The sequence below is a fragment of the Ceratotherium simum genome, chromosome 26, assembly GCF_057802395.1.
Source record: "Ceratotherium simum simum isolate JZ-2026a chromosome 26, ASM5780239v1, whole genome shotgun sequence".
Lineage (NCBI taxonomy): Eukaryota > Metazoa > Chordata > Mammalia > Perissodactyla > Rhinocerotidae > Ceratotherium > Ceratotherium simum.
In genome coordinates, this window is record NC_141925.1 from 9,627,071 (window position 1) to 9,640,963 (window position 13,893).

The 13,893-nt window shown below is 57.6% G+C and overlaps 1 protein-coding gene across 1 annotated transcript; it reads right to left on the reverse strand.

Annotated features, from left to right (window-relative positions):
• Nucleotides 1-352: 352 nt before the first annotated feature.
• SOCS1 (suppressor of cytokine signaling 1) lies at nt 353-2,146 on the reverse strand. The gene is made up of 2 exons (XM_014793438.2): nt 2,069-2,146; nt 353-1,483 (listed from the first exon to the last, which is right to left on the reverse strand). The coding sequence occupies exon 2, from the start codon at nt 1,431-1,433 to the stop codon at nt 762-764; it is 672 nt and encodes a 223-aa protein (XP_014648924.1). The 5' UTR covers nt 1,434-1,483; nt 2,069-2,146; the 3' UTR covers nt 353-761.
• Between the last annotated feature and the right edge of the window lie 11,747 nt (nt 2,147-13,893).

Here is a 13,893-nt window from a genome sequence, read left to right on the forward strand (position 1 = left end):
GGGAATAACCACAGGTCACTTTACCCCTGCCTCAGTTTTCTCTTCTGTAAAATGGGTGTTAAGAGCCTTGCTTCCTAGGGTCAGACTCTAGGATTAAGCAAATTTAAGCACATAACAACACAGAATCGGGCCTGGCACACATTAAGTGCTCCAACGTGAGCTGCCTTTACTGGACACAAAATACCAAAACTAGGCCAAGGTCCCCTCCGGGCACTGAGAACTGTGGGTGGCACCACACAGGGCTCCCAGCCACAGAACACCTCCAGCAGACAGGGCAGCCTTAGGACCCCTCTCCCCTGGACCTGTTCAGAAGCAAGGAAAACCTTTGACCAAAGCACACGCTCTAGAAACCTTGTTTCTTAAAAAAAAAAAACTTTCATAATAAAGTTTATTACCTAAACTGGTTGTAAAAAATATAAAATAGGATTCTGCACAGCAGAAAAATAAAGCCAGAGACCCTCCCCCAACCCCTGGTTTGTGCAAAGAGACTGGGTATATGTAAACATGAAGAGGTAGGAGGTACGAGTTCAGGTCCCGGCCACAAACACAGTTAAGTTAAGCTGCTACAACAACCAGCGGGACCCAGAGGGAGCACCAGGAGCGGGGCACCCTCCCAGAGGTGGGGAGGGGCAGGCGCCTCGCCCCCAACACCGGCTCCCTCCAACCCAGGCGGGGAGGGCCCCCACGTGGTTCCAGGAAAATAATAATTAATAATAAGAAATAATAACCAGGCGCCCCAGTTAATGCTGCGTGCGCGGCCGTCAGATCTGGAAGGGGAAGGAGCTCAAGTAGTCGCGGAGGACGGGGTTGAGGGGGATGCGCGCCAGGTTCTCGCGGCCCACGGTGGCCACGATGCGCTGGCGACACAGCTCCTGCAGCGGCCGCACGCGGCGCTGGCGCAGCGGGGCCCCGAGCATGCGGCGCGGCGCCGCCACGTAGTGCTCGAGCAGCTCGAAGAGGCAGTCGAAGCTCTCGCGGCTGCCGTCCAGGTGGAAGCGGCCGGCCTGGAAGTGCACGCGGATGCTCGTGGGGCCCGAGGCCATCTTCACGCTGAGGGCGAAGAAGCAGTTCCGCTGGCGGCTGTCGCGCACCAGGAAGGTGCCCACCGGCTCGGCGCGCAGCCGCTCGTGCGCCCCGTGCACGCTCAGGGGCCCCCAGTAGAAGCCGCAGGCGTCGAGGAGCGCGCTGGCGCGGGTGATGCGCCGGTACTCGGCGTGCGAGCGGAACGTGCGGAAGTGCGTCTCGCCCGGGGCCGGCGCCGGGGCCGGGGCCGGGGCCGCCGGGCAGGCCCGCGCGCGCGCCGGGGCCGCGGGCGCCGAGGAGGAAGAAGAGGAGGAGGAGGAAGAGGAGTTGGAGGAAGGCTCTGGCCGCCGTCGGGGCTCTGCTGCCGTGGAGATTGCATTGTCGGCTGCCACCTGGTTGTGTGCTACCATCCTACACGCGGGGCCAGCCGGAGGGGTGGGCCATAGCGTCCGGGGGTGCGCTGATGGGAAGACAGAGGCAGTGAGCGCAGGGGCCGGGTGGGGCCGGGCAGGTGAGGGGCCGCGAGGCAACTTGGAGGGGTGGGGCTCCAGGCTGAGCCGACCCGAAAGTGCCGAGGGCGGAGGACCAAGTCGGCGCGGCCCCTTGGAGCCTCAGTGGACGCATCTAGAAAATGGGCTTCCCCGTCCGCAGAGCGTTTCCAGGCGGGTGCGGACTCGGTGGGGGAGGAGTCCAGCCTCCGGGGCGCTCGGAGTTTGGGTAAGAGAGGGGGGCGTGGAGAGAGGTGCCAGAAGAAGCTGCCTGCCCCGACTCCGGCCACCTGGCCCTCGGCTCGCCGCCCCGCGGCCGCCGCCTGCTGGCCACTCCGGGGATGGGCGCCTCGGCCGGGCGATTTGGGCAAAGGCAGGAGAAAGCTGCGCTGCGGGAACCCCGCGCGCGGGGGGCTGCCAGGGTGGGGCCGGGGGGAGCCAGGGGCGCGGCGGCCCCGCGCCCACCACGCAGCCCCCGAGGCCGCCCGACAGCCGCTGTGCTTTCCTTTCCCTGCCTCCCCTCTCCCTCCCGCTTCCTTGCCCGGTGCCTGGCTCACCTGGCGGCGGGGCGCGGGGCCGCAGGCGGGGCGGCGGGGGGCTCCGGGGCGGCTCTCGCGCATGCTCCGGGGCCGGGAGCCGTGCAGCAGCCACGGCCGCAGCTCGCTCTGCTCGCGCCCGCCCCTGCGCCGGGCTTTTAAACCAGCGTGGGAGGGGGCGGCTCGCCCCGCCGGCCCCGCCCCGCCGGCCCCGCCCCCTGCAGGTCCGCCCTCCCACGCCACTTTCGGTTTCCTTTTCAGCCCAGGCGCGGGCGCGCGCCGGGGGCCCCGCGAGCTCCACCTTTTGCAAACACCGGGGGACCCGCTTCGCGGAAGCCCCCTACCCTGACCTAGCCTGCACGTGTCCTACGACCTCTCCATCGAGGTCTCTGGCCCCGCCCCTGAACCCCCGGGCCACTTTCGGACGCCGCCTTCGGACCTGAAGCCCCTGCTTTTGCGCCCATGACCCTCGGTCGCAGATTTCTGCAGCCGAGCCCTTAGGATCCTCTGGACTGGCCCCGACACACCCCTCTCCCCCGCCGGCTGTCTCAGCACCCATCTCGGGCAGTTCTCTGCCCTCCACTCCCCTCGAGCCAGACCTCTCCACCCCACCCTGGGGTCCGGCCTGAAGGTCCGGGCCTCGGACCCCTCGCGCTGCCTCCGGAGTCCCGGAGCCTCGGGCGGCCGCCCCCGCACCCCTCCCAGCCGGTCGGCGTCCCTGGTCTCGGCTTAGGCTTCCCAGGAAGCGGCAGCCTGACCGCAGGCTTCGGAGGAAGCCTTCAGCGGCGCGAAGGGCGCCTCGACTGCGGGCCGGCAGAGTTCCTCGGAAACCGGGCGGGACCGGCGCGGACCCCTGCGGCCTTGGCTTCCCTCCCTACTAGGCGACTGCTGGAGAAATTGAGACCGGGAGGGGCTGTGATTCACAGTGACCTGCAGACGGGGAGCTCTGGACGAGGCACGGCCTCTTCGCTTTTGTTTTGGGGGAGAGGAGCAGCTGGGCACCTCCAGACGCGCTTTGGAGCCCAATGAAAAGATGGTTCATTTTCACATGTGATGATTCCACCCTGCTTTGAGTTTTCCCGGCCAGCCCTCCTCTTCTCCCGCCTCTACCTGACAGATCCCCCTCCCGCCGCTCAGTCAAGCATCTGCTCCCAGCCCGCCTCACTCCTCGGGCTTGGGATGATGGGGGCTTACTCTAATTTGTACATTTGTGTGTGTGATCCAGTGGTCCTGGGTCGTGGAAAGGCACGGAGTAGGTGCCTGGCTGGCACGTATTTTTGAAGGAGAGAAAGAACAAACGGGTTGGAGCTGGTGTGGGTACTGTCTCAGGGTCACACAGAAGACAGGCCAGGCTGGGGCACGGTGACTGGCCTCCCACTGGCGCGCACTGCCCTCTACAGGCAGCTCTCAGGCTGCAGCCCAGCCAGCTCGTCTCGACGGAGCCTTGGGCGCCTTTCTGGCCCTTTCCTTCCCTGGCCCCAGGCAGTGCCCAGGCCCCCTGTGTTTCCTCCTAAACAGAAGGGGGTGGCCCAGAACCGGCCTTGCTTAGGACTCCACCGGCTCCCTGAATCGATGTCGGCAGCGGCTGATGTTGGTCATTGATGCGGTTATCCTGGGTCTTGCACGCACTGTCCAAGGCAATGACAGATGCAGAGCCGTGCATGTGCCAGTGTTCAGGTGCTGTGGTCACTCCAGAGCACCTGCTGGGGCCGCGCCTGTGGTGGGTGCTGAATGGGATATAAAGTAGTGGTTAAAAGCCCCACTTTCGACCCAGACTACCTGGATTCCAGTTCCAACTCTGCAGCTTTCTAGCTTTGTGACCTTGGGCATAAATTAACCCCTCTGCCTCGGTTTCTTCTGGGAGACATATAAGAATAGCACCTCCTTCGTAGCGCAGGGATTAACTGAGTGACTATGGGTCAGGTGCCCAGAACAGCCTCTGGTGTATAATAAGCATTCAGTAGGTGTCTGCTGTTGCTGTTGTTCATTCAAGGGTGCCTGTGGCCGTGGCAGTGAGTTGAAGCCTGTAGACACGTGGCTTCGTCCTTTGGGCCCACTTTAGAAGCCCTAGCCCAAGGAGCACAGGCCAGAGAAGGCTCTGGCGGAGTAGAAGGAGGGGAGTTTCTTGGGGTGAACCAGGCCCCTGGGTGCCAGCATTGTGTGGGGGGAGCACCTCCTTCGCACTTGAGCTGAGGCGGTGGTCCCACCCAGAGAAGGCGGCCAGGCTGGGCTGACTCCTGCATGACTTGTCTTCCTGCCCTCGTGTCTCCTGGGCAGGCTCTGGGCAGAGGGAACCTATAAAGAGCTGCTGGCCAACATGTCCCCCAGCCCCTGTTGACAGCCTCGATGGCTACTTGGGAGAGCTGCCCCTTTTCCCCAGGGACTGGGGCCTCTCTCGGCCCCCCTCTTGCTGCCACACTCCCACCCATGCCCACGGAGCCCCCTCCTTCGTTTCGTTTACTGGTACCTGTGACACATTGGCCTAAGCTGTGTGCTCAATCCTTTACAGTCCTTACACCGTTGGAGTGGCACAACAATCCAGTCTGCCCATTTTACAAATAGGGAAACTGAGGCTCAGAGGGAGAGTCACTTGCCCAGGGGCACACAGCTCAGAGCTGAGACCACACCCAGGGCATCAGACCCCAAAGCTTTCACCCTTGCCCACCGTGCTGTAACCTCCCCCTCCCCCGGCACCATTCCTGGTGGTCTAGCACCCTCATCTATTTTCTGGAAAAACAGTAGATGCTGAAGAAATCAAAGTGCCCCGTGTGTATCCTGAGCCTGCCTGGGAGGAGTGGGGACTGGTCTGCCGGCTTCCCTCTCCTTTATGAGCTTCAGGAGGCTCCCGGTCTTGGCCTCCAAGCCTCCGTCTCGCCCTTGGTGGCTTTGGGCCCTTCCCAGTCTCAGATTCCTGGCCTGCATGGTGGCCTGGCCCCCCCTGACGGGACCCTGCTTGTGAAAACTGGTGAGTCAGGCACCAGTCACCGAGCACACATGTGTTTTCCTCACTGCTGACAGCCACGGTTGCTATGGCTTTGGTTTCATTTTCTGAAGTCCTGAGTTCAAAACGAAACCAAATCCAGATGCCAGACGGGAAGAAGAAATAAGCTGACTGACAGGCATCTCCTCCTTGACTGCTCTCCGGGAGGACCGGGGCTGGGTGCCAGGCAGCGGGGGAGCCCTGAGGGGCTGCCTTCAGACTCCAGGCCTGCTGCTTCCCAGCTGTGTGACCTCAGGCAAGCCACTCGCCCACTCTGGGCCTCATTTGTCCCATCTGCGAAATGAGTTCTGGAGGTTTTGTGCCTCACAGAGCAGCAGTGCACGCAAAGCCCTGAAGCCGAGTGCCAGGCACAGAGAAGTGCTCAGCACGAGTGGCTTCCCGTCACAGGCCAGTTGGGACAGCCCTGTGTCCACAGCATGCTGGACCACAGTCAGACATGCAGAATGGTTCCCCAGAAGTGTGGGGCCCAGCCAGCAGTGGGGGGAGGTCGAGATCCTGGCCCAGAGAACTCAATTGTTCAGTTTCTTATTCCAGCTTTGGCAAGGTCCTGCTGGGAACAGCAGCCCCTGGACGGCATGTAATCCTGAAACTGCCCTCTGCCCCAGTCCTAGCGTGCCTTTTCCTCTAACTCATGAGGCAGCCGAGGTTCCCACAGGAGTCTGTGCCTCCCTGAGCTGCGGGGCTCAGAGCGTCCGTTCTGCTGTCAGCCGGCCTGGGTTTAAATCTGTCACTGAATCAGCGTGTGGCCTGGGCAAGCTTCTGAGCTCTCTGTGCCTCAGTTTCCTCATCTGTAAGATGGGGTAATAACATATCTCTTTCGCTCCTTCAGTATTTATTCAGCAAGTATTTATTGAGCGCCTGCTGTCTGCCATCACTGGGGATTCAGGGGTCTTCAAGCAGACAGGCAGTGAATTCACATGATCGGTTCAGATCGTGGTAGGAGCTATGGGGGAAATGAACAGGGAGGAAGGGAGCGATGAACTGTTTGTGGGGTGGGGGAGGCGTGAGATGAGGCAGTCAGGGAAAGCCTTTTGGAGGTGGTGATGGCAGAGTTGAGGTTTTTCTAGAAGCAGGATGAGGAGGACTGTGGGTGGGGAGAACAGCCAGTGCAAAGGCCCAGTGTTGGGAGTGATGGGCACGTAGGAGGATCGGAAAGGAGACGTGTGTAGGTGGTGTAGGGAGCGAGGGAGTGAGTGCAGGGTGAGGCACAGGGGTGGGCAGGGGACGATCAGACGATCCACGGGGCAGAGCCTTGTTGGGAGGTGGGAGGGGTTTGGATTTCGCCCTGACTGCAGGAGACAGCCCTTAAAGCCCAGGAGACACTGTGGGATTGGGTGTGGAAAGAGCCCTCTGGCTGCTGACCTTCCGGGCCGCTGGGGCTTTAGCCACAATGACCCACAGTAGAGGCCTTGGGACACACCTCATGTCTATCCCTGACCCTCCGGGGGTCACCACACTGGCCCTGAAGTGGGTGCCAGCACAGTCCTAAGGGCAAGCCGGGACCTTCGTGCTTTGTAGGAGAGAGTGCTGCTCAGGGAGTCCACGGCCTGAGTTCTGGGCTCAGCCCTCATTCCCGGCGGAGACCTGGGAAAGGAACCGCTGTCTGCTGAGCCCCTGCCCTGGGCCAGGTGGCAACTCTTTGGTCTCTTGTCGTATTTACTCGTTCCTGCGGTGGTGAGGTGCAAGTTTTGTGTCGCCGTTCACCAGATGAGAAAAACTCTGCTCAGGGAGTTGGGGGACTCGGTGAAGGTGATTTGGGGGCCCTGGGGCTCGGCCCGAGCCTGCTTGGTGAGGTTGCTTTGCTGTGGGGATGGAACCTGGTCTGGGCCCAGCCCGTCCCAACAGCAGGAAAGATGGTGTGTTTCAGTGGGGGAAAGGGGTGTGCAGCCGGTGACACTCCAGTCCAAGGAGAAGGTCCTCTCGGCCAGGGAGCGATGGCAGGAGCCGGTGGCTGGACTCCAGAGTGGTGACAGACTGGCTCCCGGGCCGTCCTCGGAAGACTCTATGAGAACCTTCCAGCAGACCCGTCATCCCCGTGTGACACAGGAAGGAAGGAGAGATCAGGTGGGAGATTCTGTGAAGTGTTGACCAGTTTTCAGAAAACACTCGCCATTGTTGTGCTAATAGCACCAAAACAGGAGAGGCAGGAAAGAGGATTTCTGAGAGCCCTGGTCCAGGTCCCAGCTCCCCACCCCCACCAGCGCTGTGGCTTCGGGCGAATTGACTTAATCCAGTGGCCCACAGGATTGTCACAAAGCCCAAGCGTGGCGGGCCGGTGCGTTTTCATCAGCAAATCCCTCAGGACCTAGCTTGGAGTCTATTGATTGTGAGTTTATACGCTGTTCTAATAAGCCGATCTGGTTCCCACCCTACCCCATCCCATGAGTGGCAAATTAGGTGTTCCCAGCTGACAACAAGAAGTAATCATAGTTTCCTTTGGGAGTTGACATAGAGGGGAGAAAAGAATTTGCAAAAGCTATGAGACTAGACATAAGAAGTGACATACAGCAGACTGGGGACATTGAGAGTCAGAGGCAGGACGACAGCTCAGCTCAGCGTGCCCCGACTGCGAGAACGCTGTTGAGAACGGCAGGCACCATGACGAGAGGTCAGGTGTGGCCCGGTTCTCTCTGTCCGGGGAGGCCTCTCATTTCAGGGCAGCAGAGTCTACGTGCGCCTGTGACGCAGGAAGCCCTGTGTCTGCTGACGCAGGAGGGGGCAGCTGGCCAACCCAGCAGGGCCCAGAGGCAGGCTCTGGGAAGAGGTGATCCTTGACCTGAATTTTGAAGATCCAGCAGGACTGAGCCAAGGGTAGAGAAGGGAGAACATCCTGGCAGAGCCCAGCACCAGCAGAGGCCAGGACCCACTTGGGAGAACCCAAGTGGTAAGTGGCAGGGGATGAGGGTAAGGGGAGCAGCAGAGGCCCCAAAGCCCCCCGGATGGGTTCTAGGCCGAGGCTGGGCTGGAGGAAGGCAGGGGGCTGCCCTTGGCCTCTCCCTGCCCTGGGGCATTGAGTCCCTCTTGGGAGAGCCTTCTGTGTCACCTTGCCCGGCCCAGCAAGCCGGGAAAGGGACCGATGCCATTGGCTTAGAGAAGATGATAACAACACTTTGCAGTCCCAGAGTTTATATTCAGCATTCCTGTACTATCTCTGTTCAGAGTCAACAAAGCTTTGCTGAGCGCCTAGCTACTTCACTGAAGTTCATTCCTTTTTTTCTCCTTAATTTGCTTTCTCATTTCCTCGCATAAAATACTTAAAGCATTTCCCCTCCCCAGACGTAACTCCAGGCACCAGCTTGGTCTCTGTCTTTCTGGATCTTTTTCTATGCACTCACGTACCTGCTTTTTCCCCCATAAAAATACAGTGTGGCTTTGTGTAGAATTTTTTCCTCTCTAAGTGGTATGTCTTTCTCCATCTTGCTCTTTTCCCCCAACAACATATCCTAGCAATCTGGATAGATCACATATAGATCAACCCCATTCTTTTAAAAATTGCATGGTATTCCTCAGTGAACTCTTTGTTCATGTAGCCATCCCCTGTGGATGGACACACAGGTTGTTTCCAGTTTTTTTGCTCTTGCAAACAGTGTGGCCCTGACCCTCCCTGTACATCCTCTTGGCACACGTGTGTCAGAAATACTTCACATGTTCACAGATACCACCCAGTGTCCTGCCAACGTGCCTGGGTGTGTCCTCACCTCGGCAGTGGCATTCGACAGTATCTGCTTCCCCATGCCGTCCCCAATACTTCTTATTATCAAACCTTTTCTGGTCTTGCCCGTTTGATGGGTACAGAAGTGGCATCTCACTGTTGCTTTAATGCCTGCTCATTTTTTCATTTATTCAACAAATAGTTACTGAGCTCCTAATACGTGCCAGGCCCCATGCTAAGTACTGAGGATGCAGCAATCAAGAACAGCATGGCCCCTAGACCCCTTCCCAAAGCATGAGATAAAAAAGGCTCAGAGAGGTTAAGAGACAGGCCTAGGATCACCCAGCGAGAGGATGGGGAGCTGGGAGTTGAATGTGGGTCTGTGTGGCTACAGAGTGGGAAGGTACTCTTCCTCCTGAATCGTACCTCAAATGGGCATCTGAACACAAGCTCTGCACCCCCTCCCCCAGGCCTGCTGGGTCCCGTCCCCTTACTGACCACTAGTGCCTGCGGGAGTGACAGCGCCCCAGCAGCTGAGCGGGCAGTCCCACCACAGACCGGGCTATGCCTGTGTCCCAGACCTCTCTTCACCCCAGCCTCCCACCAAAATTAAGTCTTTCCACCAGAAAGGCAAGATAGGGCTCCTTCAGAGTCTGCCCAGCCTCTCAGTGGCCGAATTTAGCATCTGTTTCTTTCTCTTTCCTGAATTTGGGTTTCCAGCAGGCCTGCCCCCCAAATACTGCGGCCCCACCCGAAACCAAGCAAGACAAAGAATGAGTTTGTGGTTTGATTTTTTTCCTCTCGTCATCAAGTGTCTGATTCAAGAGGGTAGAGGTGCCGGCCAGCTTGCTCATGTGTGTTTCAGCGTGTCGGGGGAGGCGTCTGAGAGCCCACGTGCACGCATGTACACGGGTGTGTGTGCATGTGTGTATTTGGAAATTCACATGTGAACCTAGGTCTCTGTGTCTGAGTGGGTTTGAATGGTGATTTCTTTGTGTGTGTGACCGGGTATCTGTGTGTTTGTGCCACTTTTTTTCTGAGTGCTGGTTTCAGAGGTATGTGTGAGGTTAACGATGGGTCCATAAACCACACATGTGACCCAGTCTGTCTGCTTTCCAGTTCACTTCCTCTGTTAGGGAAATCATGTGTCTATAATGATCTCCTGCCTTCAGTGATCATATCATAAAAGGACACTGTTCAAGGAATAGGAGGTCCCTTGGTAAGTGGGGCTCAAAGTCTCTGACCTTATCCTCTGACCCTCTGTCTCCCTTCCTCCCTTAAGACATGCTCCCTATAAGCCTTCCCAAACTCTTTTGCACTGAGGTGTTAATGATTGTCATGGCATTATGTGGCTTTACATTTTTAAATAGGGAACCAGGAGGTTTGGGCAAAGTACGAATGTCTGGTCGCAGACTGCCCTCCAGGAGACCTTGATCAGGTCATTCCACCTCCGAGTCTCTGCTTCTCCACGTGTAAAGTGGACACAGCGATCCCCTGCTGAGGGCATGCGGATTCGGTGGAATCATGTATGTCGAAGCATCTGGTACGCAGTAGGTGCTCCATAAATGGAAATTTCTCTAGCCTGCTTGGGCCTTTCCCCACACCCTCTCGTGGTGCATGGTACCGACTGGAACATTTCCCTGCTGTGAGGGGAGGTCACAGACCCGTGCAGTGCAGACGTAGACCAGGCCTCTGCCAGACGCCTGCGTGTGCGTTCTCTCAGTGGACCCCCAGAGACCCCTCAAGGGGGCACTTTGTCCTGACTTTTTACAGAGGACGAGCCTGAGGTGCAGAGAGGGGAAATGACTTGCTAAGGTCACACAGCTGAGATCTGAAAGAGGACCTTCCACTGCAGGCCACGGCCCAGGGTGCGCTCAGCTGAGCTGAGTCCTGCGGAACTCAGACTTCCTTTTATTTTCATTGAGTATGATTGACATATTATATTAGTTTCAGGTGTACGACATAATGATTCGATATATGTATATATTGGAAAATGATCACCCCAATAAGGCTCCCCTGTGCCGTGTCTCGGTCCCTTGCCCTCCACTGCGGACAGCCCCATGGTTTCCACGCCTGCCCCATCTCACATCTCCACGTGTTCCACCCTGTTCCTTGAGCCCAGATGCCACATTAAGACAACAGGGAACTGCAGGAACTATGTGCCCCGCGCTCTGCTAGGTGCCTTCACGCGCGTCGGGCTCCTGAGCCCCGAGGTGGGAGTTATTACCCCATTAGACAGATGAGGTGAGTGAGTCTGAGTAAACGTGGCTAGTCCAAGGTCCCCAGCTAGGAGTATGGGAACCAGTGTGAACGTGGATCTGACCTAAACCCAGGTCCTGTGGGTTTGAAGGTTGGAAGGTACTTCACATGGGACCCTGACCATTCCTTAAAAAATATCGTCTAATACTTAAATGCCGTGTTAATAATAGGAAGGGCTCCTTGAGGGCCTGTTATGTGCCGAGCGCTGGGCCTAGACACCGCTTCACACACATGATCTCATTGAGCCCTCCAGCTGCCCAGCGAGCACACCCATTCTACAGACGGGAAGACTGATCAGTCACCTAACGGAAGCTGCGCGGGCTCGGGGGCCTGCTCGCCGGTCCTCTCTCCTGGCCCTCAGCCTGATGCCCGCACAAGTGGCTGCTCACTAAATCTTTGCTGCAGGAGGAACGTGCTTCCTCCGCCCGTCTGTCTCAGAAGAGCTCCAGTGTCACCCAGTCCAGGCCACCGGTCCCTCTCTGCTGGTCAACCCCCGCCAATGGCTCTTCCTCTTGTCTCTTCTGTCCCCTACAACAGCAGCCAGCATCGTCTTTAAAAACACACCAGACCCTGTCACTTGCCCAGTTAAGACCCTCCCGTGACTTCTCATCACCCCGAATATAATGTCTAGGCTCCCCGGGGCCTGCGAATCCCTGCACGGCCAGGCCGCCCTGGCACTCCCCCTCCTGCCCCACACTGCCTCTCCTGTGCCAGCTACTCCAGTCTTTGGAACACCCCAAGCTCTCTCCCTCCTTGGGGCTGTTCCCTTGGCCTGGAATGTTCTTCCCTCAGGTCTCCACTGGGCCTTCCTTGACCTCCCTCCCCATCCCCCGCCCCCCCAGAGTTGCTCTGCATCACATCGCCTTGTTCCTTTGATACACCTGATTGTGACTGGTGAATCTCGTTTCCATGTTTGTTTCTCTGGACAGGGCCTTGTGTGTCCTCTGTGTTCGCAGAGCCTAGCGCAGTCCCTGAACACATTTGGTTCCTTGGTAAAAGTTTATTGAAACAAGAAGTGAGGCTCAGAGAGGTTGATCACCAGCCCAAGATCACACAGCAAAGAAACTCGATGATCTGGGATTCAAACTTGGGATGCTCTGGACTGCACAGTGCACGTTCCTAACCCTTCTTCCAGCCTGTCTCCTGCCACGCTCCTGGGCAGGCTGCTGCGTGTGGAGCATGTGCGTGGACAGTGTGCGGGCGTGTGGGCATCTGTGTGTGTACGCACAAGAGGGCTCTGCCCAAGCAGAGTGTTGCTCGTCTACTTGGAAGGCTTCTCGGTGTCCCCACCGCTGGTTCGTTTCTGCCCCTGAGCTGGCAGTGGCTCCTTACACTTTCCTGAGGGCCCATCACAGGGCCCGTCCCCACTCCCCCACAACCTCTTCCCTGCCGTGTGCTTCTGAACCAGGCCCCAAAACGCATGACCCCTTGAGTGAAATCAAAATGCCGACTCAAGGAAAGTCATCCAGTGTACCAGCTTTAATCAATGTTACGTAGAAATCACTGTAGTTAACATGTTCCTGCAGAAAGTTTGACTTCTGTCTAGCAGTCCTCGCGTGATGGCATTTCTCATTTGGGTGAAACCAACACAGGAACAAGCCGTGGGGTGCCGTCTCAGTTGTGTTTCCGCCCTAGGGGGTAGTAATGGGAAAGGCACCCTTTAACAGCTGAGTGTTTCATAAATCCCTTAACCCTCTCCTCTGGGTTGGACTGCTCATTTGTAATCAGATATGGGGCATGGATGGAGCTTAGACTATCAAGTTCCTTTTGACTTATGTGAATCCCTCCATCCACTTATCCCATTTATCGTCCGCCACTCCATGACTTCCCCCAGTCCATCCATTTATCCGCATTAATCCAGGTTACCCATCTAGTCCAAACATCTATTCTTCCATCCATCAATCCATTCAATTACTCCATTCATCCATACAGTTACCCATTCAATCAGTTCATCTACCCATTTATCCATCCACTTAGCCAACTATTTAACCAATTCATCAAATTCATCAATACTCAATACATCTATCCAACTGTGTCTGACCAATTCACCATCCATTCACCAGCCACATCATTCCAATCAGATCCCACTAATCATCTAATCAACAATTACCCAACCGACTAATTTGTTTACCCTACCAGTGCATCAATCCAATTCGGCTAATCACATCCATTCGACTTGCTGGTCATTCCGCTGATGCATTTCATCCCTCCCTCCCTCCCTCCATCCACTCACTCAGGCAGCCTTCTAACCCTTCTATCACCCTTCCCTCTACCTCACCAAGCTTCTCATAAATTATCTACCCAGCCTCTCATCCACCTCCATGCTTCCATCTAGCTAATCTGCCACCCGTCCCTCCTCCCAGTCGACTCATCCAGTTTAATGGCAGAACTAGTGCAGCAATGCAGCACACATACAAGTAGCCAGCACCACGGTTTCTCCTCCCTCTTCACCCTTGCCCGTCGTTCCTCTGTGCTCTGGCTGCAGCCTTCACCTCACTGTCCCCAGGCTCCAGCTGGGCCACCCGCCCTCCCCTGGGGGGCCCTGTGGGCCTTCGCCACCTGCTCGAAAGGTACCTGAGCTCCACCTCTCTGTCTTGTAAACCCGCTGGCTCCTCTTGACCGTCTTCCTCTTGTCTGCCTTTCTTTTCAAGTTCTTCCTGCTCTTGGAGTAGCTGCAGGAGTGGGTGGTGGGCCGCGTGGGGCAGTGGCGGGAGTGCATGGTGTGTTTGTGGGGCCTCGGTGGGTTGGGGCTTGGACTCTGGCTGCAGTGGCCGGTGGCGCAACCCTGGCCGCGGCTGCAGCTCTGGCTGCAGCTCTGGCAGTGGTGGCCGCAGGTGCACGGGTTGCAGGTGTGGCTCTGGGGCCGAGAGCTGCTATGGGGCTGGGTGTGGGTGATGGGAAGGCTCTGTGTCTTGGTGTCCATGGGAGGCCACA

Bases quoted from the DNA above. Each gene is read 5' to 3' on its own strand.
- SOCS1 (XM_014793438.2), bottom strand. From the start codon at position 1,433: ATGGTAGCACACAACCAGGTGGCAGCCGACAATGCAATCTCCACGGCA.